The 14,824-nt window shown below is 38.3% G+C and overlaps 1 protein-coding gene across 2 annotated transcripts in view; it reads left to right on the top strand.

Annotated features, from left to right (window-relative positions):
* The window catches only part of jag2b (jagged canonical Notch ligand 2b), a 50,098-nt gene that overhangs the window by 26,199 nt on the left and 9,075 nt on the right, over nt 1-14,824 (top strand). Inside the window, exons 6-14 of one of the 2 annotated variants that reach the window (XM_047388332.1) lie at nt 2,796-2,926; nt 5,686-5,805; nt 6,008-6,121; nt 6,289-6,402; nt 9,090-9,203; nt 9,565-9,611; nt 9,715-9,888; nt 14,345-14,507; nt 14,599-14,760. In XM_047388332.1, coding sequence (XP_047244288.1) covers nt 2,796-2,926; nt 5,686-5,805; nt 6,008-6,121; nt 6,289-6,402; nt 9,090-9,203; nt 9,565-9,611; nt 9,715-9,888; nt 14,345-14,507; nt 14,599-14,760 — 1,139 coding nt within the window. The remainder of the gene's footprint in view (nt 1-2,795; nt 2,927-5,685; nt 5,806-6,007; nt 6,122-6,288; nt 6,403-9,089; nt 9,204-9,564; nt 9,612-9,714; nt 9,889-14,344; nt 14,508-14,598; nt 14,761-14,824) is intronic. The other variant, XM_047388333.1, reaches the window with a different exon arrangement.

Genomic DNA, 14,824 nt, shown 5'->3' with positions numbered 1-14,824 from the left:
TCAGATCCCAGTTTCCCCTGTCTGCATTGCAGTCTTCCTTGAAGGGCAAGGGGCAGCAGAGGAAATGAATACCCTGCTGTGTTATTTACATTCCCTCAAAGTGGAAATGACAGTTAAATAAAGTGACGCGCAATGTCCCTGCTGGTCCCTTGTTTCCAGGATGCGTGTACATCCCGTTGTCATCTGTGGAAACCCCTCTTTCCCCACCTGCCGGATGTGAGGACACAATAATCTCCCATTTTTTTATTAAGGGAAAAAAAAGGAGGATGATGAACCGGAGTTAAGAAGCTGCTTCACATTTTTACATGTCCTTCTCATTCCGGTTAGCAAACTGCAACTTATTCATGTAAAATGTCAACAGGATGAGTGACATGAATAGGGGAGCGGCAGTAAAAGGGTGTCCTGCAGGAGCACGAATTTAACGATTCCTCAGGGCACAAAAAAGCTGGCATTAAATAATTTACCACCCCTTTTTTTTTTTTTTATTCCCTCTAGTACGTCACTCCTTAAAGCTGGTACATAAAAGCTGGTGCGTGCCTGTTTTAACAGTGCTCCATTCAGACCTTTGACTATACCGCCCAGAGCCTGTTTGGACACATTTAAGAGGCTTGTCCTAGGAATCACCTTGGATGTGCAGAGCATTGAATCATTTTGAAAAGGTTTTGCAAACTTTGACTCAAACCCACCTTGTTGATATTTTGACACACGGAAACAGTTTAGAAATATATATTAGGTGTAAATGTGAGTCAAATATAAATTAGACGTTTTGTTACTCTTAAGAACCAGAAATCCTTCTAGGTGTTTTCTTATGTGCCAGCTCTACCTTACGTTCATGTCCAGAAGCAGGCCATGTATTTTCCTAGTGCCCTACTGCTTAAGAGTGGCAGATTTCCAAAGGCTTCGTGTCTCAGAAAGGCAGCGGTGCCGTCTGCAGGGGGCTCAAAATAGCTATCAATTGACAAGACAGCTGGCACGACGACACCACGGCTTTGGAATAGCGGCGTACGAATCAGAGGCTGCACTACAGACTCTGTGTATATACACAGTTGTCTCCAACCACTCACTCCCTGAACAAGTTTACCACCCTTGTAGCCGCCACTCTTCTTCAAAACTAGACTCCTGCTTGCGCACGGGAGCCCATGGAAGTATACTTAACCTCTCCTGCCCTGGAATGTCAACATACACATGGATTGCTTGGCAGGAGGCCATGGGCCTAATATGAGTCCATGCGCAGATAAATTATATTAGGGCTTTGTTCAATAATGCATTTATTGTGAATAACTGTTTTTAGTACATCATCTTTGTTCGGCATCATATGAAGCCAAATTTAAAATCTGTTTTGATTCAACATTGTTGAAGTTCAATGTTTTGTTTCTCGACAGAGGAATTTCTTTTTCTATTTTCAAAAAAAGAGTCCATCAAATTTTATTGGACTTTTCTGGTCGTTATGTTTATCTATTAGAGAGATAAATAGCAATTAAAATGTTTTTCTTTTAAGATAACATAACACAAGTCCTCTAAATCTTCTGGCATTTAGCAAATATAAATTTTAATAATCCAACCAGCAACAAAATGAAAAAAATCTGTCTTATTTAATGTCAGATAGTGAGAGAGGAAAAGGGTTGTTTTTTTCATAAATTGAATGTAAATATCCAGTTTGAGTTGTAATGTCAGTGCCCATGTGAGAGACAGAGAATGGACTTGAAGATTACTTTCACCGTGCTTCATCCGTGGAAGTGAATGTGAAAACAATTGGCGAGATTGGACATGTTGGATTAGACCTGTATGATAATTCTCATGGTGTGATAACCTTGATAAAATTACCACGGTTTCATTGTATCACGGTATTTACACAGGAATTCAAAACAAAAAAGTGCTTAATGATCCAACTGCTTTTATTGAAAGTGAAAAAGCAAAGCACTGCTTAGTCCTGCTAAAATGTTACATCATATAGGTTGATTTAATTCATGTGTTGAATTTTTTATGCATGCTTTATCAAAACTATAGATTAAACGCCTCTAAATCAAGTCTTTTTAGGAAAACCTGCTTATTGCATAGAATGTACCTTTTTTTCCCCCTTCTTCATAGAGTGACACAAGTACAAAAAGCTGATATTTAGCTGGATAATTAGTCAGACTATCTGCTCTGTTAACTAGGCTGCAGTTGGCTTGGACCTAAAGGGCTCTTCTCATTTGATTCCTCAAATGAATGGTGTTGGCCCACATTATTTAGTACCTCACTACTAAGTTAATTCTCCGTTCTCCAACAAAAACAGAAAGCTAGTGTTTGTTTTTTTCTTTGTTTTTTTGATGAACTATTAACAAATTGTGTATTTTATGTATTTATTGTTTTACCAAAAAAGTTTTTTAACTTTTCTGCTGAGTTGGTTATCTTTAACTCACTGCAAATGATTAGCTTTCTCCTCGTGTCCTTCCCCGCTGGACTAAATTTTATTTTTTTAATTGATCACTACTTCAGAATCCAGTATAGGGTAAGAATAGGTCCCTGTTTTAAAAAAAAAAAACTGTTTACTGATGATTTTCTATAACTATTTTAATACCATTTTACATAAATACTGTTATTGTTAGCCAAATACATATTTAACCATAACAGTATTTATATAAGATGGTTTGGGCAGAACTTAGACTTTGGCTTAAATCAGAGGTGTGAAAAATGCTGCAAATTTATTAAGGCTGTAACAGTGTCTGTTCATATGGAGAACTGAACCATACCTGGTGTGTGTGCTCCATGATCGAAAGAAGGAGCCGCATTCTCATGCGTCTGTTTTTAAACAGGTGTAAGTATGGCTGGAAGGGCCAGTTCTGCGATGAATGTCTGCTCCATCCCGGATGCGTGCATGGCACCTGCAACCAGCCCTGGCAGTGCAACTGCAAAACAAACTGGGGCGGTCTATGGTGTGACAAAGGTATGCACTCTTGTTTTTTGTAAAATATAGAAAGTTTCTTTTAATCACGGTAAACAGAAATGTGTTTTCTTCCAAGTTGTACATTAAGGTCGTAGTTTTATCTTGATCATTCACATACGGTATACTCTAAACTAATTTGATTGTTGATTAAAATCTAAACCAATAATTGAACAAGAGGCTGAGATGTTTTGAAAGTTGAAGCTTGAACATTCCAAAGACATTGAATTTATTAAAAATCAAAATCAAAAAGTCACAGGTACATAAGTATTTGCTTTCTTTGCCATGAATCTCAGAACTGAATTCAGGTATATTCTGTTTCCACTAATAATACTTTAAATGTTTCTTCAGCTTGATTAGAGTCCACTTGTAGTAAATGCAGTTGACCGAACATGCTTTGAAATTTCTGTTTGGATGGGTTGTACTGGAATTCTAATTTCCCCTCGGGGATCAATAAAGTATCTTTGAATTGAATTGAATTGAAGTAATCACAGTTGACGGTGCATATTAGAATAGAAACAAAGCAATAAAATCTAATAAATTATTAGACTTCCAAGATTGGCTTATGTCAAGACGCAAACCTAAAGAAGGGAAAAAAAATTACTTTTGCATTACTGAAAGTGAGGAAAAGCTCTGTGGTCTCCATTATTCAGAAATGTAAGATGTTTGGCCCCCTCAGGAACCACCCTGGAACAGCACCAATCTATAGTGTAGAGCATAGTTGTGGCAGCAAAATGGTGATTGTCTTTGAGTGGCCCAGTCAAAGCCCATAACAATTGAACATCTCTGGAAAGACCTGAAAATGACCTTTTACAATTGTAAAGATTTCAACCACACTTTATTTGAGAGGATCTGCAGAGAAGAATTGGAGCAAGGGCTGTAATTACAGCTAAAGGTGCCTCAATGAATATATTTGTACATTTAAGCCCTAAATTATTCATACCTCTGACAGATATGGGTTTAAAAGAATCTTTGAATTTTACCCGCATGTTTTCATCCCTTCGGTATTAGCTTTATCAAAACCTGACATTGATCTCAAAAACACATCCTGAATAAAGACTTATTTTTAGTAGAGGTGGAACAGCTGATAGAATCCATGTTTCAGTTGGAGCAAAGCACATCAATGATTTTGTCTGAGTTTAAAGCTAACTGGAATTTCTGTATACTAAATGGTCAGACATCACTGATTTTAATGTTTATATTTATTTGGCAAAAAGAACTTTAAAATTGCTTGGTCGAATGATAAATGGCAAAACCTGGGCGATGCCATGAACCTATTGCTGTACTCCACCAGTTGTTGACATGGAATATAACAAGGTTATAATTTAGTCAAAGAGATTGCAGAGATGGAGCTGCTAATCATTTTAATAGTACATGAAGCCACATTGGTAATAATGAACAGGAACGTAAGACCTAGCTGTAATTTATCACAAGATTAAGACATTTAAAATAAAGTCTGCATCATCTTTGCTGGCTTCTCTCTCTGCCTGGAAACAAGAAGCTGGATAGTTTTACTGTCCATATGATCTGAGCAGCGACAGGGACACCTGATTCCTCCACATGCCTTCGTCACAGAGGGCTCTTCAGCGGATGAGAACAGGTCCTGAGATCCCCAGTGGAGACAGATTCTTGCTCATTTATTTACCAGGCTTTTGGGGAACCTGTCTTGAGCGCAAGTCTTGTGTGACAGGATCATTTAGGGTTTAGTTGATTTTATTTTTTGTTATTTAAAGGAAGGAAAAACACACAACCGTTGCATTTATTTAATATGTGCAAATAAGAGGTTGGTTTGTGCTGTTAATTCTCAACCACCTGTCTTTAGCCGGCAAATACAGAAAATTAGTCACAAAGCAGTACAGCAGGGGGGTTGAGAAAACACCTCCTGCCAACGCAGGCAGCTGGTACTCAATTCTAAGCGAAGGCTGCAATGATATTTCTGGGAAATCCCAGAAAAAAATAACACATGGAGGTGGCTGCACAGAGGTCGTCCACGCACAAAGTACTGACTGCAGACTTTCAACTTTTATTTAAGCATTAAATTCATATTGGAGGAGATGATGGGATGGAACGTCTTGAGTGCAACAAGGTTTTACCAAGAGGTGTTTGATTGGTTAAGTTAAAGTATGAAGCCATCTTCTTTCCCTTGAGCTCATTGCAGCAGATCAGAAATCAATTTTTTTCCCCACAAGCGAATTTAAGATGAAGAGTTACAGTGTTGACAAAGTGGAGATTTTTGATTTCCCAGGTTTTGACCTGCTGATACAGACTTTTGTCTAATCAGATTTCTCCTAAAGAACTATAATAGAGAAAGACATAAGACAACATTAAAAATATTTATCTACAGTATAGTTTTCATAAGCCGTCATATATTACCTATATTAGGGGAAAAACAGGGTCTTTGCTGTAATACAGTCAGCCTTCCAGTTACTCGGTATAAGTCTTGCTGTGTCTCACGCTTTAATGGACCACAGACATGTCTAAACATTTCATAAAAAATTTCTTTTTTAAATAGCTGACATTTTAAACCCTATTAGAAATTTTGTGTATTTTCCTTCAGTAACAGCATCCACTCTGAAGAGTGTTGCTCTCACTGGCATCTGGTAGAGCTTATTATGGTGGGGGTAAAAGTTAGATTTTTAGTTTAGAAGTTTTAAGGTCATTAGCTGATTTCTCTGAGCATCTCTGCTCATTATTGACCAACTAATTTTATCCCCACTTCAGAGTAGTTGTTAAGTCTTCGTTTCCCTGCTGTTCTTCATCAGATCTGAATTACTGCGGTCGCCACCAGCCATGCATCAACGGAGGAACCTGCTTGAACACTGAACCAAACCTGTTTTTCTGCGCCTGTCCACAGGGCTACTCTGGAAAGAACTGTGAGATAGGTGAGGAATTTGTTTTGTTTTTAAGATCTGTTGTTTCAGGTTTTAATTTTTTATATTAATAAAAATATCAATTCTCCATCCCCAGTAACATAATAAAAGCTGTTGAAGTAAACAAATATACACACTGAGGAAATCAAATAATGAAATTTTACCTCCAAAAACAACTTTCTTTCCTAATATTCTGTTGCTCTGTCGCTTTCAGCCGAGCACTCCTGTGTCTCCAACCCCTGCTCAAATGGTGGGACGTGCCTTGAGGTTGCTGCCGGCTATGAGTGTCTGTGTCCCCCCGGCTGGGAGGGTCCCATCTGTGACAAAAGTGAGTTGTTTCACCGTTGAAGTTTTGTAAATTATCTTTTTAAACACTTATTGACATGTATAAACCATACATCACTGGTCTTAAGGCTGTTGTGACTACTTCAGTAAATAAAAGTTCAGTCTCATTTAAAGTTGCAGTTAGTCAGAAATTAATTTTGGCTTCTCTAGATTTGGCTGAATGTGCGTCCAGTCCATGTGCTCAGGGTGGGACCTGTATCGACCTGGAGGATGGCTTCGAGTGTATTTGCCCCCCACAGTGGGAAGGGAAGACCTGCCAGATAGGTAAGCTGACATTTAATAATAATACTCACGTTTTCAAGGCAATTCTGCTTTTAGATCTTCATGTTGAATTGGCTAAAACTTTTAAAAGGCCTCTAAAAGGCAATTCGTTGGTTGGTGGTTAACATCCTGTACATTACAGGCTTTTTACGGTTTCAGAAAGATATGGAATGTCCTTATTGTATTTTCCACTTTTAAATGTGGAAAAAATAAAATGGGAGTATGGAAAAACATTTGTGTTCCCTGAACAAAAAAGTACTTGAATGAATGTAAATATATACTGCTCACTATTTTTACATTACTAATGTTTAAAAGCCTACAATGGTGCTACCTGCTGTGATACACTGCGATTTTTCTCCAGATCATTAGCCAAACATCTTGATTTTATATTTTATTCTTTGAGAATTTTTTTGACAGTGTGATTATGATGGAAAATGAAGTAGCACTGTCATGACCTTCTGGGATCTTCTATAACAGTGAAGCTGTGGTCTATAATAATTTTTTTTTTTAGCTCGGACAAGCTGCCAGCATCACTGTCATGACTTATGGGGGGTTAAAATGAATGAACCTGGTTTCTCAAGAATGCACCATTTACTATGTCAAGATAATTAAGTACAGATGACACAAATAAACAAACTTTGGATAAAATTAGAAGATGAAGCAGTTATTGTGATTTAAAGCTTAAATTAAACATGAAAAGGGAGTTCTTACTTTCCACTGCCGCCATGTGATTGCTCAGTATGAGGGATTGATGCAAAGTCACTCAACTGCAACAAGGAATAAGCACTTCGATGTAGCTACCGGTGGTGCAAAGCTTCCACCCATCCAACATAATTTGCCTTGAGTAGAAATAGCCCTTCAGAATATGTCACTAAAAATGATTACCACCAATACCATTTTGATTTTAATCATTTGAAATCTGTAGGATTGTTTTTCTTCTTTTAGTTCTATTTAAATTACCGAAATTTAATTTAAACCTAGATTAAAATATCTCTATCTAAAGAGGAGACGAAAAAATAACCGAATTCAAAACAAGGAGCTTAACATTAAATAATACTGAAATATTGACTTTATTACAAGACAAAATGAAGTTGCTTTTATCTTCAGATAATGATCCAGTGGAATTATCTTATATTGAGATAGTTTGTAAGTTATAACAATAAAATGAGCTGATGGCTTTCTGACTTTATAAGCTACAGTTTTTGTCTCTGGCTGTGGCTTTCATCCCGCCCAAAAAGCTGACATAACCGGCACCAAGCCAGGAAATGTATTATGACCAGTAAACAAGATTGTTGTGCTTGTATGTGTGTCTGGGGGTACAGGCAGGAAAGAGATCCCAAGTGTTCAGTATCATCTTACAAGCTCCAGTCTCGGTTTACAGGCAGGTATAGGCCTTCTGTCTTACCTGGAGCTTGTGTGAGCGGAGGCTTGGGTTTCAGAGAGGACAGCCATGTAGGTGTGTGTTGCAGGACATCCTGCTACTGCTGATTGCCTCCCCCATAGTCTCCATCTCTTTATGCTTGTGCTTTATGCTATTTTTTTCCACTTATTTGTGTTCCAGTAAAGAGATAACATTCTAAACATGGAGTGCCATTGGTATCGATGAGAGTCTGCACAAAAAAATAAAAACATAAAAATAGCAGTCTTTTCTGCTGCCTTTTATGTTTAAAAACCTTTGTAATTTCTATATAATTTTTCGGTCATTGAGCCAGAGGGGGTCTAAAGAGCCACAGTTTGCAGACCCCATGCCTCATGGGTAGGTGGAATGTTTCTCACCAACCCATTAGAAATCCAACATTCCTCAACATTTGTATCTAGTGAAACCTTTCTCACACAGTACTGTATAGCTTCTTTTAGTGGACACGTTTCTGCTTAATATCAACTGCGGAAAGCTGCATTTTTAGTTGGTCTTGCTAATAGTAGTTAGCCTGGTCAAATGCACATCGATTGGAAATTCCCACAGCTTTTCCATCTTACAATCAGAACATGGTTGGGTTTTATGCCATTCCCAGATCGAAAATCCAACTTCAGAAGTAAATGGATGGTAGAATAAGTAGTCACCAGAAATTGTTCCCGTTGTACTGTGGTCCACTTCAGTTCACACTGCACCTCTCTTTGGGGACGTTTGTTTGAAGCAACGACCTGTGTTTGAAAAAAAATCGGTTTTAGCCATGGATTGGAGTCATTGGTGTCCATTGTCTGGACTTCATCCCAGGTGACAGTGGTGGTGCACCAGTAACCATAAGCATCAGTTTGGGGGAAAAGTAGCTTTTTCACTCTGAGGTGCTGGATTGAGTGTTTTACTTGATAACATCCAGCATACGATACAGCACATAAGACAAGCTCATCAGCAGTATTAGTTCTGACGGTATCGACAAGCTGAGCTTGATGATGTACAGAGGGAAGTTGTTCTCTTCCAGTAAATTAGCACAACAGTCCCATCTACATCATAATTTGTGTCAAAATATCCACATTGCTGTTGAATTGACTAAGCCTTTATTATATAGCCCATGCATACTAGTCATACAATTAATGGTCTAATCAAAATTACCTAAAAAAAATGATGGCACTACATGCTGGTTCTTCCATTTTTCTCTTTAATTCTTGGACCATTGTATCTTGTCCACCTCCACTGTCTTTTTCTACTTTTCCTTCAATTGATGGACTCCGTTTGCCTCCTGCCTTCACAGATGCAAATGAATGTGCAGGACAGCCCTGTGTGAACGCTATATCTTGCAAAAATCTCATTGGTGGATATCACTGCAACTGTTTCCGGGGATGGTCGGGCCAAAACTGTAACATCAGTCAGTATTTCTTTACTTTAACTCAGCGTCACTTCTACGATGACTTTGCTTTCCTTCCAATAATGACACCTACTGTACTTCGGTTCCTTCTTTTCCTCCTAAAGATGCAACATGGGTGTAATTTGGCTTCACTTCCACACATGTAACCTGTTTGATTCTGGCTTTGGCAAACTCAACCTCTAGTGCTGATTTGCATGCTGTCTAACTCCCAGTTTTATATGGCACTTGCTTGACTTCACATGTTTCTATTTTCAGTCTTCAGCTAAATCTGCACACTGCAAAAATGTAATCCAGTAAAGAATGATAAAATGTAACGCTTTTACCTAGTAAATTTGACATTTGTCATCGTCATTCTCTTCAGACATCAATGGTTGCCAAGGTCGGTGCCAGAATGGAGGAACCTGTAAGGTATGGTTTTTTTTTTTTTTTTTTTGTCTTTGAACCAAAAAGGTGAAATTTGCAGAGATCTGTTACGCCATTGAGCTTTTTTTATTGCTTGTGTGCTCTTTAGAAGGGGCCCAGGGGTTACCACTGCCAGTGTCCTCCTGGTTTTGTTGGCAGTCACTGCGATCTCCAGAGAAATAAATGTGACAGCAGACCGTGCCAGAACGGCGGCCAGTGCAACACGGTGTTGGACGGTTTCGTATGTGAATGCCCACCAGAGTTTGGTGGTCAACTGTGTGAGGTGAGACACATGCAACAAACTTTTATTTCTTTATAGTGCATTTCCAAAGTACCAGACTTTCTTGTAATCTTTTAAACTGGATTTCTTGGTGCTCTGGAGTTCTTCTTTGGATCCTGGCTGCTTTTTCACAAATTTTGAATCCAGTTCTTAATCAATTACAAATATTTCCTTTCTCCCTTGCTAGTTTACATTCAGCTGCAAATCATGATGTAAAGTTCAGGTACAAAACGCCATAAGTGCAAAGAAAAACTTTGGGAGAGCTTCAGAAATCCTGGAGAACTTTTGATGGATACCACTTCGAGACACCCAAAAAAGCTAATTTTAAAGTTATACCCCAATGTGTAAGGGTTTAGTGAAATATCATGCTATGAAATCTCACAATATTGAAACTTGACAATATTATTCTAAGTGGTGTCTCTCAAAGCACATGTTTGACCTAATGTGACATTGTCTGTTGGGATGACTTCATGCTAATATCAAAAATCCTGGATATGAAGTTACAAAACCATGGCACCATTTCAACGTTTGAGACTGAAGTTGTAAAAGGGACGTAGTTCTTGAGCTAAGGTGTTGTGCTGATAAAGGTGATAAATACCAATGCCTTTTGGACTGGCTGGCAACACATGTAATAGTTTTTATGCGAGCATTTTAGACACTTTTTACGAAATCAAAATGGTGCAAGAAGGCTGGACAAGATGCAAATGATATGTCACCGCTGAGAATCTCGTGACAGGCTAGAGCTTAGTCTCCAACAACGCTATAAGCTTTGTCCCTTTTATAAAACAGTTTTCTAAATTGGATTAAATTATCTCAAGTTTAACATCTAAAATACCAGGATTTGGTCAAAGTTCTTGTATAGTTCTGGACTAAATAGATTCTAAACACATTTAGAGATTTGTGTTGCCTTTATTCCAAATGTAGAAAAAGTTAAAGGATCTTATTCCAAGTTTTTTTGGTTTTTGTTTTTTTGGTTGGGGGGGGGGGGGGGGGGGGGGGACATGAGTACAGCTGTGGTATTAGACTAGCATGTAAAATGCCATATATGGACTGGGCAAATCCAGACTGGAATATCTTAGTGATTTCAGATTCTTTAGTTTTATTAGATTTTGCTTATTTGAACCTTTTTTTTTATCTGTGGAAAGAAAAACTAGTGGTTTTCTAAAAACAGTGTACTCAGTTAATCCAGTATTGTGTATATTTGCATCTTGCAAACAGGATGCATCACTAAAAAGCCTCTAGTACTGGGACTTTTTAACTAAACTGGAACTCTGCGCAATAAGTTTTTATTGTGGTAAATAGAAAGTTAAAGTTAATGCTACATAGGTATCTTTTTTTTTTTATTTCAGGATTTTGCAATTAAGGCACTGCAGTTGGTTTCACGTTGTCTTTTGATAACATGTCATACAGTGGAGAAAAACTACAAACTGCTTCAGCATTTAACAGTAATCTGACCCAACATACCAAATGGCTGCTGTGATCTTCACTGGTTGTGTAATGTAATCCATCCCCAACATTGCAAGCCAAGCCTTCTTTTTTGTACTTAAGACTTCTGATCTTTTCATACGGTTTCAGTGGGTCTTTTTCGATGCCTTTTATACACAAAGTATGTATCTGAATGTAGATTATCAGTGAGGAAACTGACACTTTAGTGCATCTCTAGGACTCTGAATGGAGGACATTGCTGGTCTTAGGCCAATCCAGATTTAGCATCTCTACTATAAATGTAAGCCTCCCTGAATGAGGAGATGCTGGAGTTCTGCCCACACACTGCAGAGCTGCGATGCCTGCTACGGCATGATGTACATTCCTGCCCTGTCGTGCCAAAACTACGATGCCCCACAGCATCATATTTCTCTGATTAGTATCTCTTGTCAGGTCATTAGAAATTTGATTGTGTAAGAGTTTTTGCCCAAGCCCTGATCTGATCCGGATGGAAAACGCAGACTGATTCAATAGACACTGAAGAATACTGGTGCATTTTACTTTCATTTTCAATGTGTTTTTCAAGTGAAATTTAGAAAAGTCTAGAAATCAAAATAACTCATAACAAATAATTGGACTTTTTGAACACATGAAACTTCACAGAAGCCCTCAGATGTATTTGATATAAAAAAATGAAGTTCAGTGCAATGTAAAGCCATTTTATTTTATATTTGAATCATAAAATGTAACATTTTATCACTACCTTGAACTTCAGAATAATTCATTTTGTGTTGAACAATCCAAGCAGCATAATACAATGATGTATTGGCACACTCAGATATGACCCGCGAACGCACTGCAATCTTGAGGGGGGGGGGGGGGGGGATTTACGCCTGACAGTTTCGGTAAAGTAAACCATATGACCACAGATTCGACCACCCTGTTGCCCTGCTAACCTCTCTTCTTCACCACCTTAAATGGCAGTAAGGTCCAGGTCCAACCCAAAGTTTATGCACAGTAGTCCTCTGTTTACATAAACAAAGACATTTTTCTCTCTAAATGCTGCAATTTAGTATTTAAATAATGGTAGCAAGTCATGTTGGCCTCTGGCTAGGATGATTTATCTCTATTATTGTTCACTGTGACTCTTTGTGATGGACCACAGTTGGTATTTGCTCTCATTGTAGATGATCTTTCTCTTTGCCTGCTTCGTTTCTCACACTGTCCTCAGAAAGGATTTCGTCTCAGAATAATCTTGCAGGATTAGGGAACCAAACGCATGGATTCCCTTGATGAGTTTAGTGAGTTTTTTGAGGCTCATTTAGTTTGCTCACCTTTGTTTTGTTTAGAACAACAATGCAGGCTTGAGGACACCAAGCTGCTTATCTGAACATACTTAAGGTCTTATTTCTTCACTGCCTCTTTGGTTTTTCTTGCTTCTCTATCTTAATGGCTTTTTTTATGTGCAGCGATGTTGGGCCTACTTTATCCATTTCAAAACCAGCCTTGATTTTAAAACCAACTTTGATGTGTTTTTGAGATGCTTATCTTGTTTAAACACACAATTGCATCCAAGATTCAACCATCTGAGCCAAACTCAGACCCGCAGAAGAAAAGAAGTAGGTTACAATATTGAGAATTGACAGCAGGCTTAACGTTTTCACGACCTGGAAACTGCTGTCTGCTGTGAAGCCTGTTTTACATAGCCATAGACAGAGGCTGTCCCTGCTTGAAAATAAAAGCCTTTAAGCTTACTTTTGGAGCACATTTCACTGACATTCAAAATGTCGTCTGCAGGAAAAAAACCTATCATCATAATAAAAACTGAACTATATGACCCCAGGGGCAAGAAGAATGATTGAGGCTTTCAGACTTAAGAACACTGTACCACCTGTCAAGCATGGTGTTGGCAGCATCATGCTGAGGCTCTGTTTCACTGACAGTGGTACTGATACCAAATTCTCCAACTTCACCTCCAGTTAACAGGTAGTTAGTTGAAACTTTGCCACAGTTTGGTGTTCCATCAGTATTAACACATCAGAACCGGTTTTGGAATGTCTTTGTTAAAGCCTGGATCTCAACCCTAATAAATATTTCTGAACTAAGCCAGTTTCATCTCAGAAATTCAATACGTTTAAGTTCAGTTTCTCCAAGAAGAGGGTTCAAATATCCAGCCAGGATTACGCCAGATTCTTGATGATGGCTGCAAAAAGCATGAGGTCAAGGTGCAACTTCCTTGCCTGTAGGCATTGTTTTGACCCTGTGAGGATTAAAGAATATCCACAATAAAATCAAACTTGCGCACCACATTCTTGTTTTAATCATGCCATACATTTTCTCAACAACCATACTCGGGCTATAGTTAAATCGGTGTCGGAATTTTTCCATCTACTTTATATGAAAAACTTGGCCAAGTCAAGATTAGCCTTACCATTAGCTTTGTGATGAATCCATAATTTTTCTCTTCTTTCTTTGAAGCAGTGAGAATTTGTTTTACAGCTTCAGTTTTGATGTGGATTAGATTTCTTGCAGCTGCGATGTATATTTTAAAATGAATCATTTTCTATCCAATTTGTAATAAAATGTATTTTTTTTCTCACAGATTTTTGAGTCTCTCTCTGGTTCGAGTCAAATTGTGCCTTTAAACAATTATCAGGCTTGACAAAAATTAGCTTTCTAGCTAACAAGCTTAGTTTTTTTGTGTGTGAGCCCTGGAGATGGTCATTAGCACAAAAATCTAAAACACAATCGAAAGAGATAGTTTTTTTTTTTTTGTTAATATTCAAAACACTGTCTCAGAATTTCTTCTTGAAGTTTTTTTCTTTATTCCCTAACAGATATAAGTCTGTAATAGTTGTTTATAGTCAGTAATTGCTGGGTGCAAATGTGTCTGCCAACAGTTACAGGCCAAACAATGTCCAATCATTATTTGGCGCGTTAAATAAACCTTTCTAATCTTCAGGTTGTTTTTTTAGGGTGATCTGTTCAATGCAATGTGTGTGACACAACATCCCCTTCTTTTCACTTCCCATAGATCTCTCACTGGCCCTCCAACGATGCTTGTGATTCCAACCCCTGTGAGAATGGGGCCATGTGCCACAGCATGGACCAGGACTTCTACTGTGCTTGTCCTGAAGGCTATGAGGGTAAAACATGTGAGCATGTAAAGGAGACCTGCCAAACTACAACATGTCAAGGTGCCTCAAGAACTAAGCGGCCATGTAACAATGCAAAAACATTTTGTGGGGTAAAAAAATTTATTTAAACCTTTTGTTTTCTCCTTTGCAGTAATTGACAGCTGCATTGTTGCAGTACCCGCCAATGACTCTGGAGGAGTGCAGCACGTTTCTTCCAACGTCTGCGGTCCACGCGGGCGCTGCATCAGCCAGCCCTCGGGCAACTTCACCTGCATCTGTGATCCGGGTTTCAGTGGCATCTACTGTCATGAAAGTATGTACCAACTTATGCTATAATATCGTGTAGGTTAACTGATTTGGAATGAATAAATGCATTA

This window comes from Girardinichthys multiradiatus, chromosome 15 (genome assembly GCF_021462225.1).
Source record: "Girardinichthys multiradiatus isolate DD_20200921_A chromosome 15, DD_fGirMul_XY1, whole genome shotgun sequence".
Taxonomy (NCBI): domain Eukaryota; kingdom Metazoa; phylum Chordata; class Actinopteri; order Cyprinodontiformes; family Goodeidae; genus Girardinichthys; species Girardinichthys multiradiatus.
Note: the sequence above shows the minus strand (reverse complement) of the source record. Positions and strands in the feature narration are given on the sequence as shown.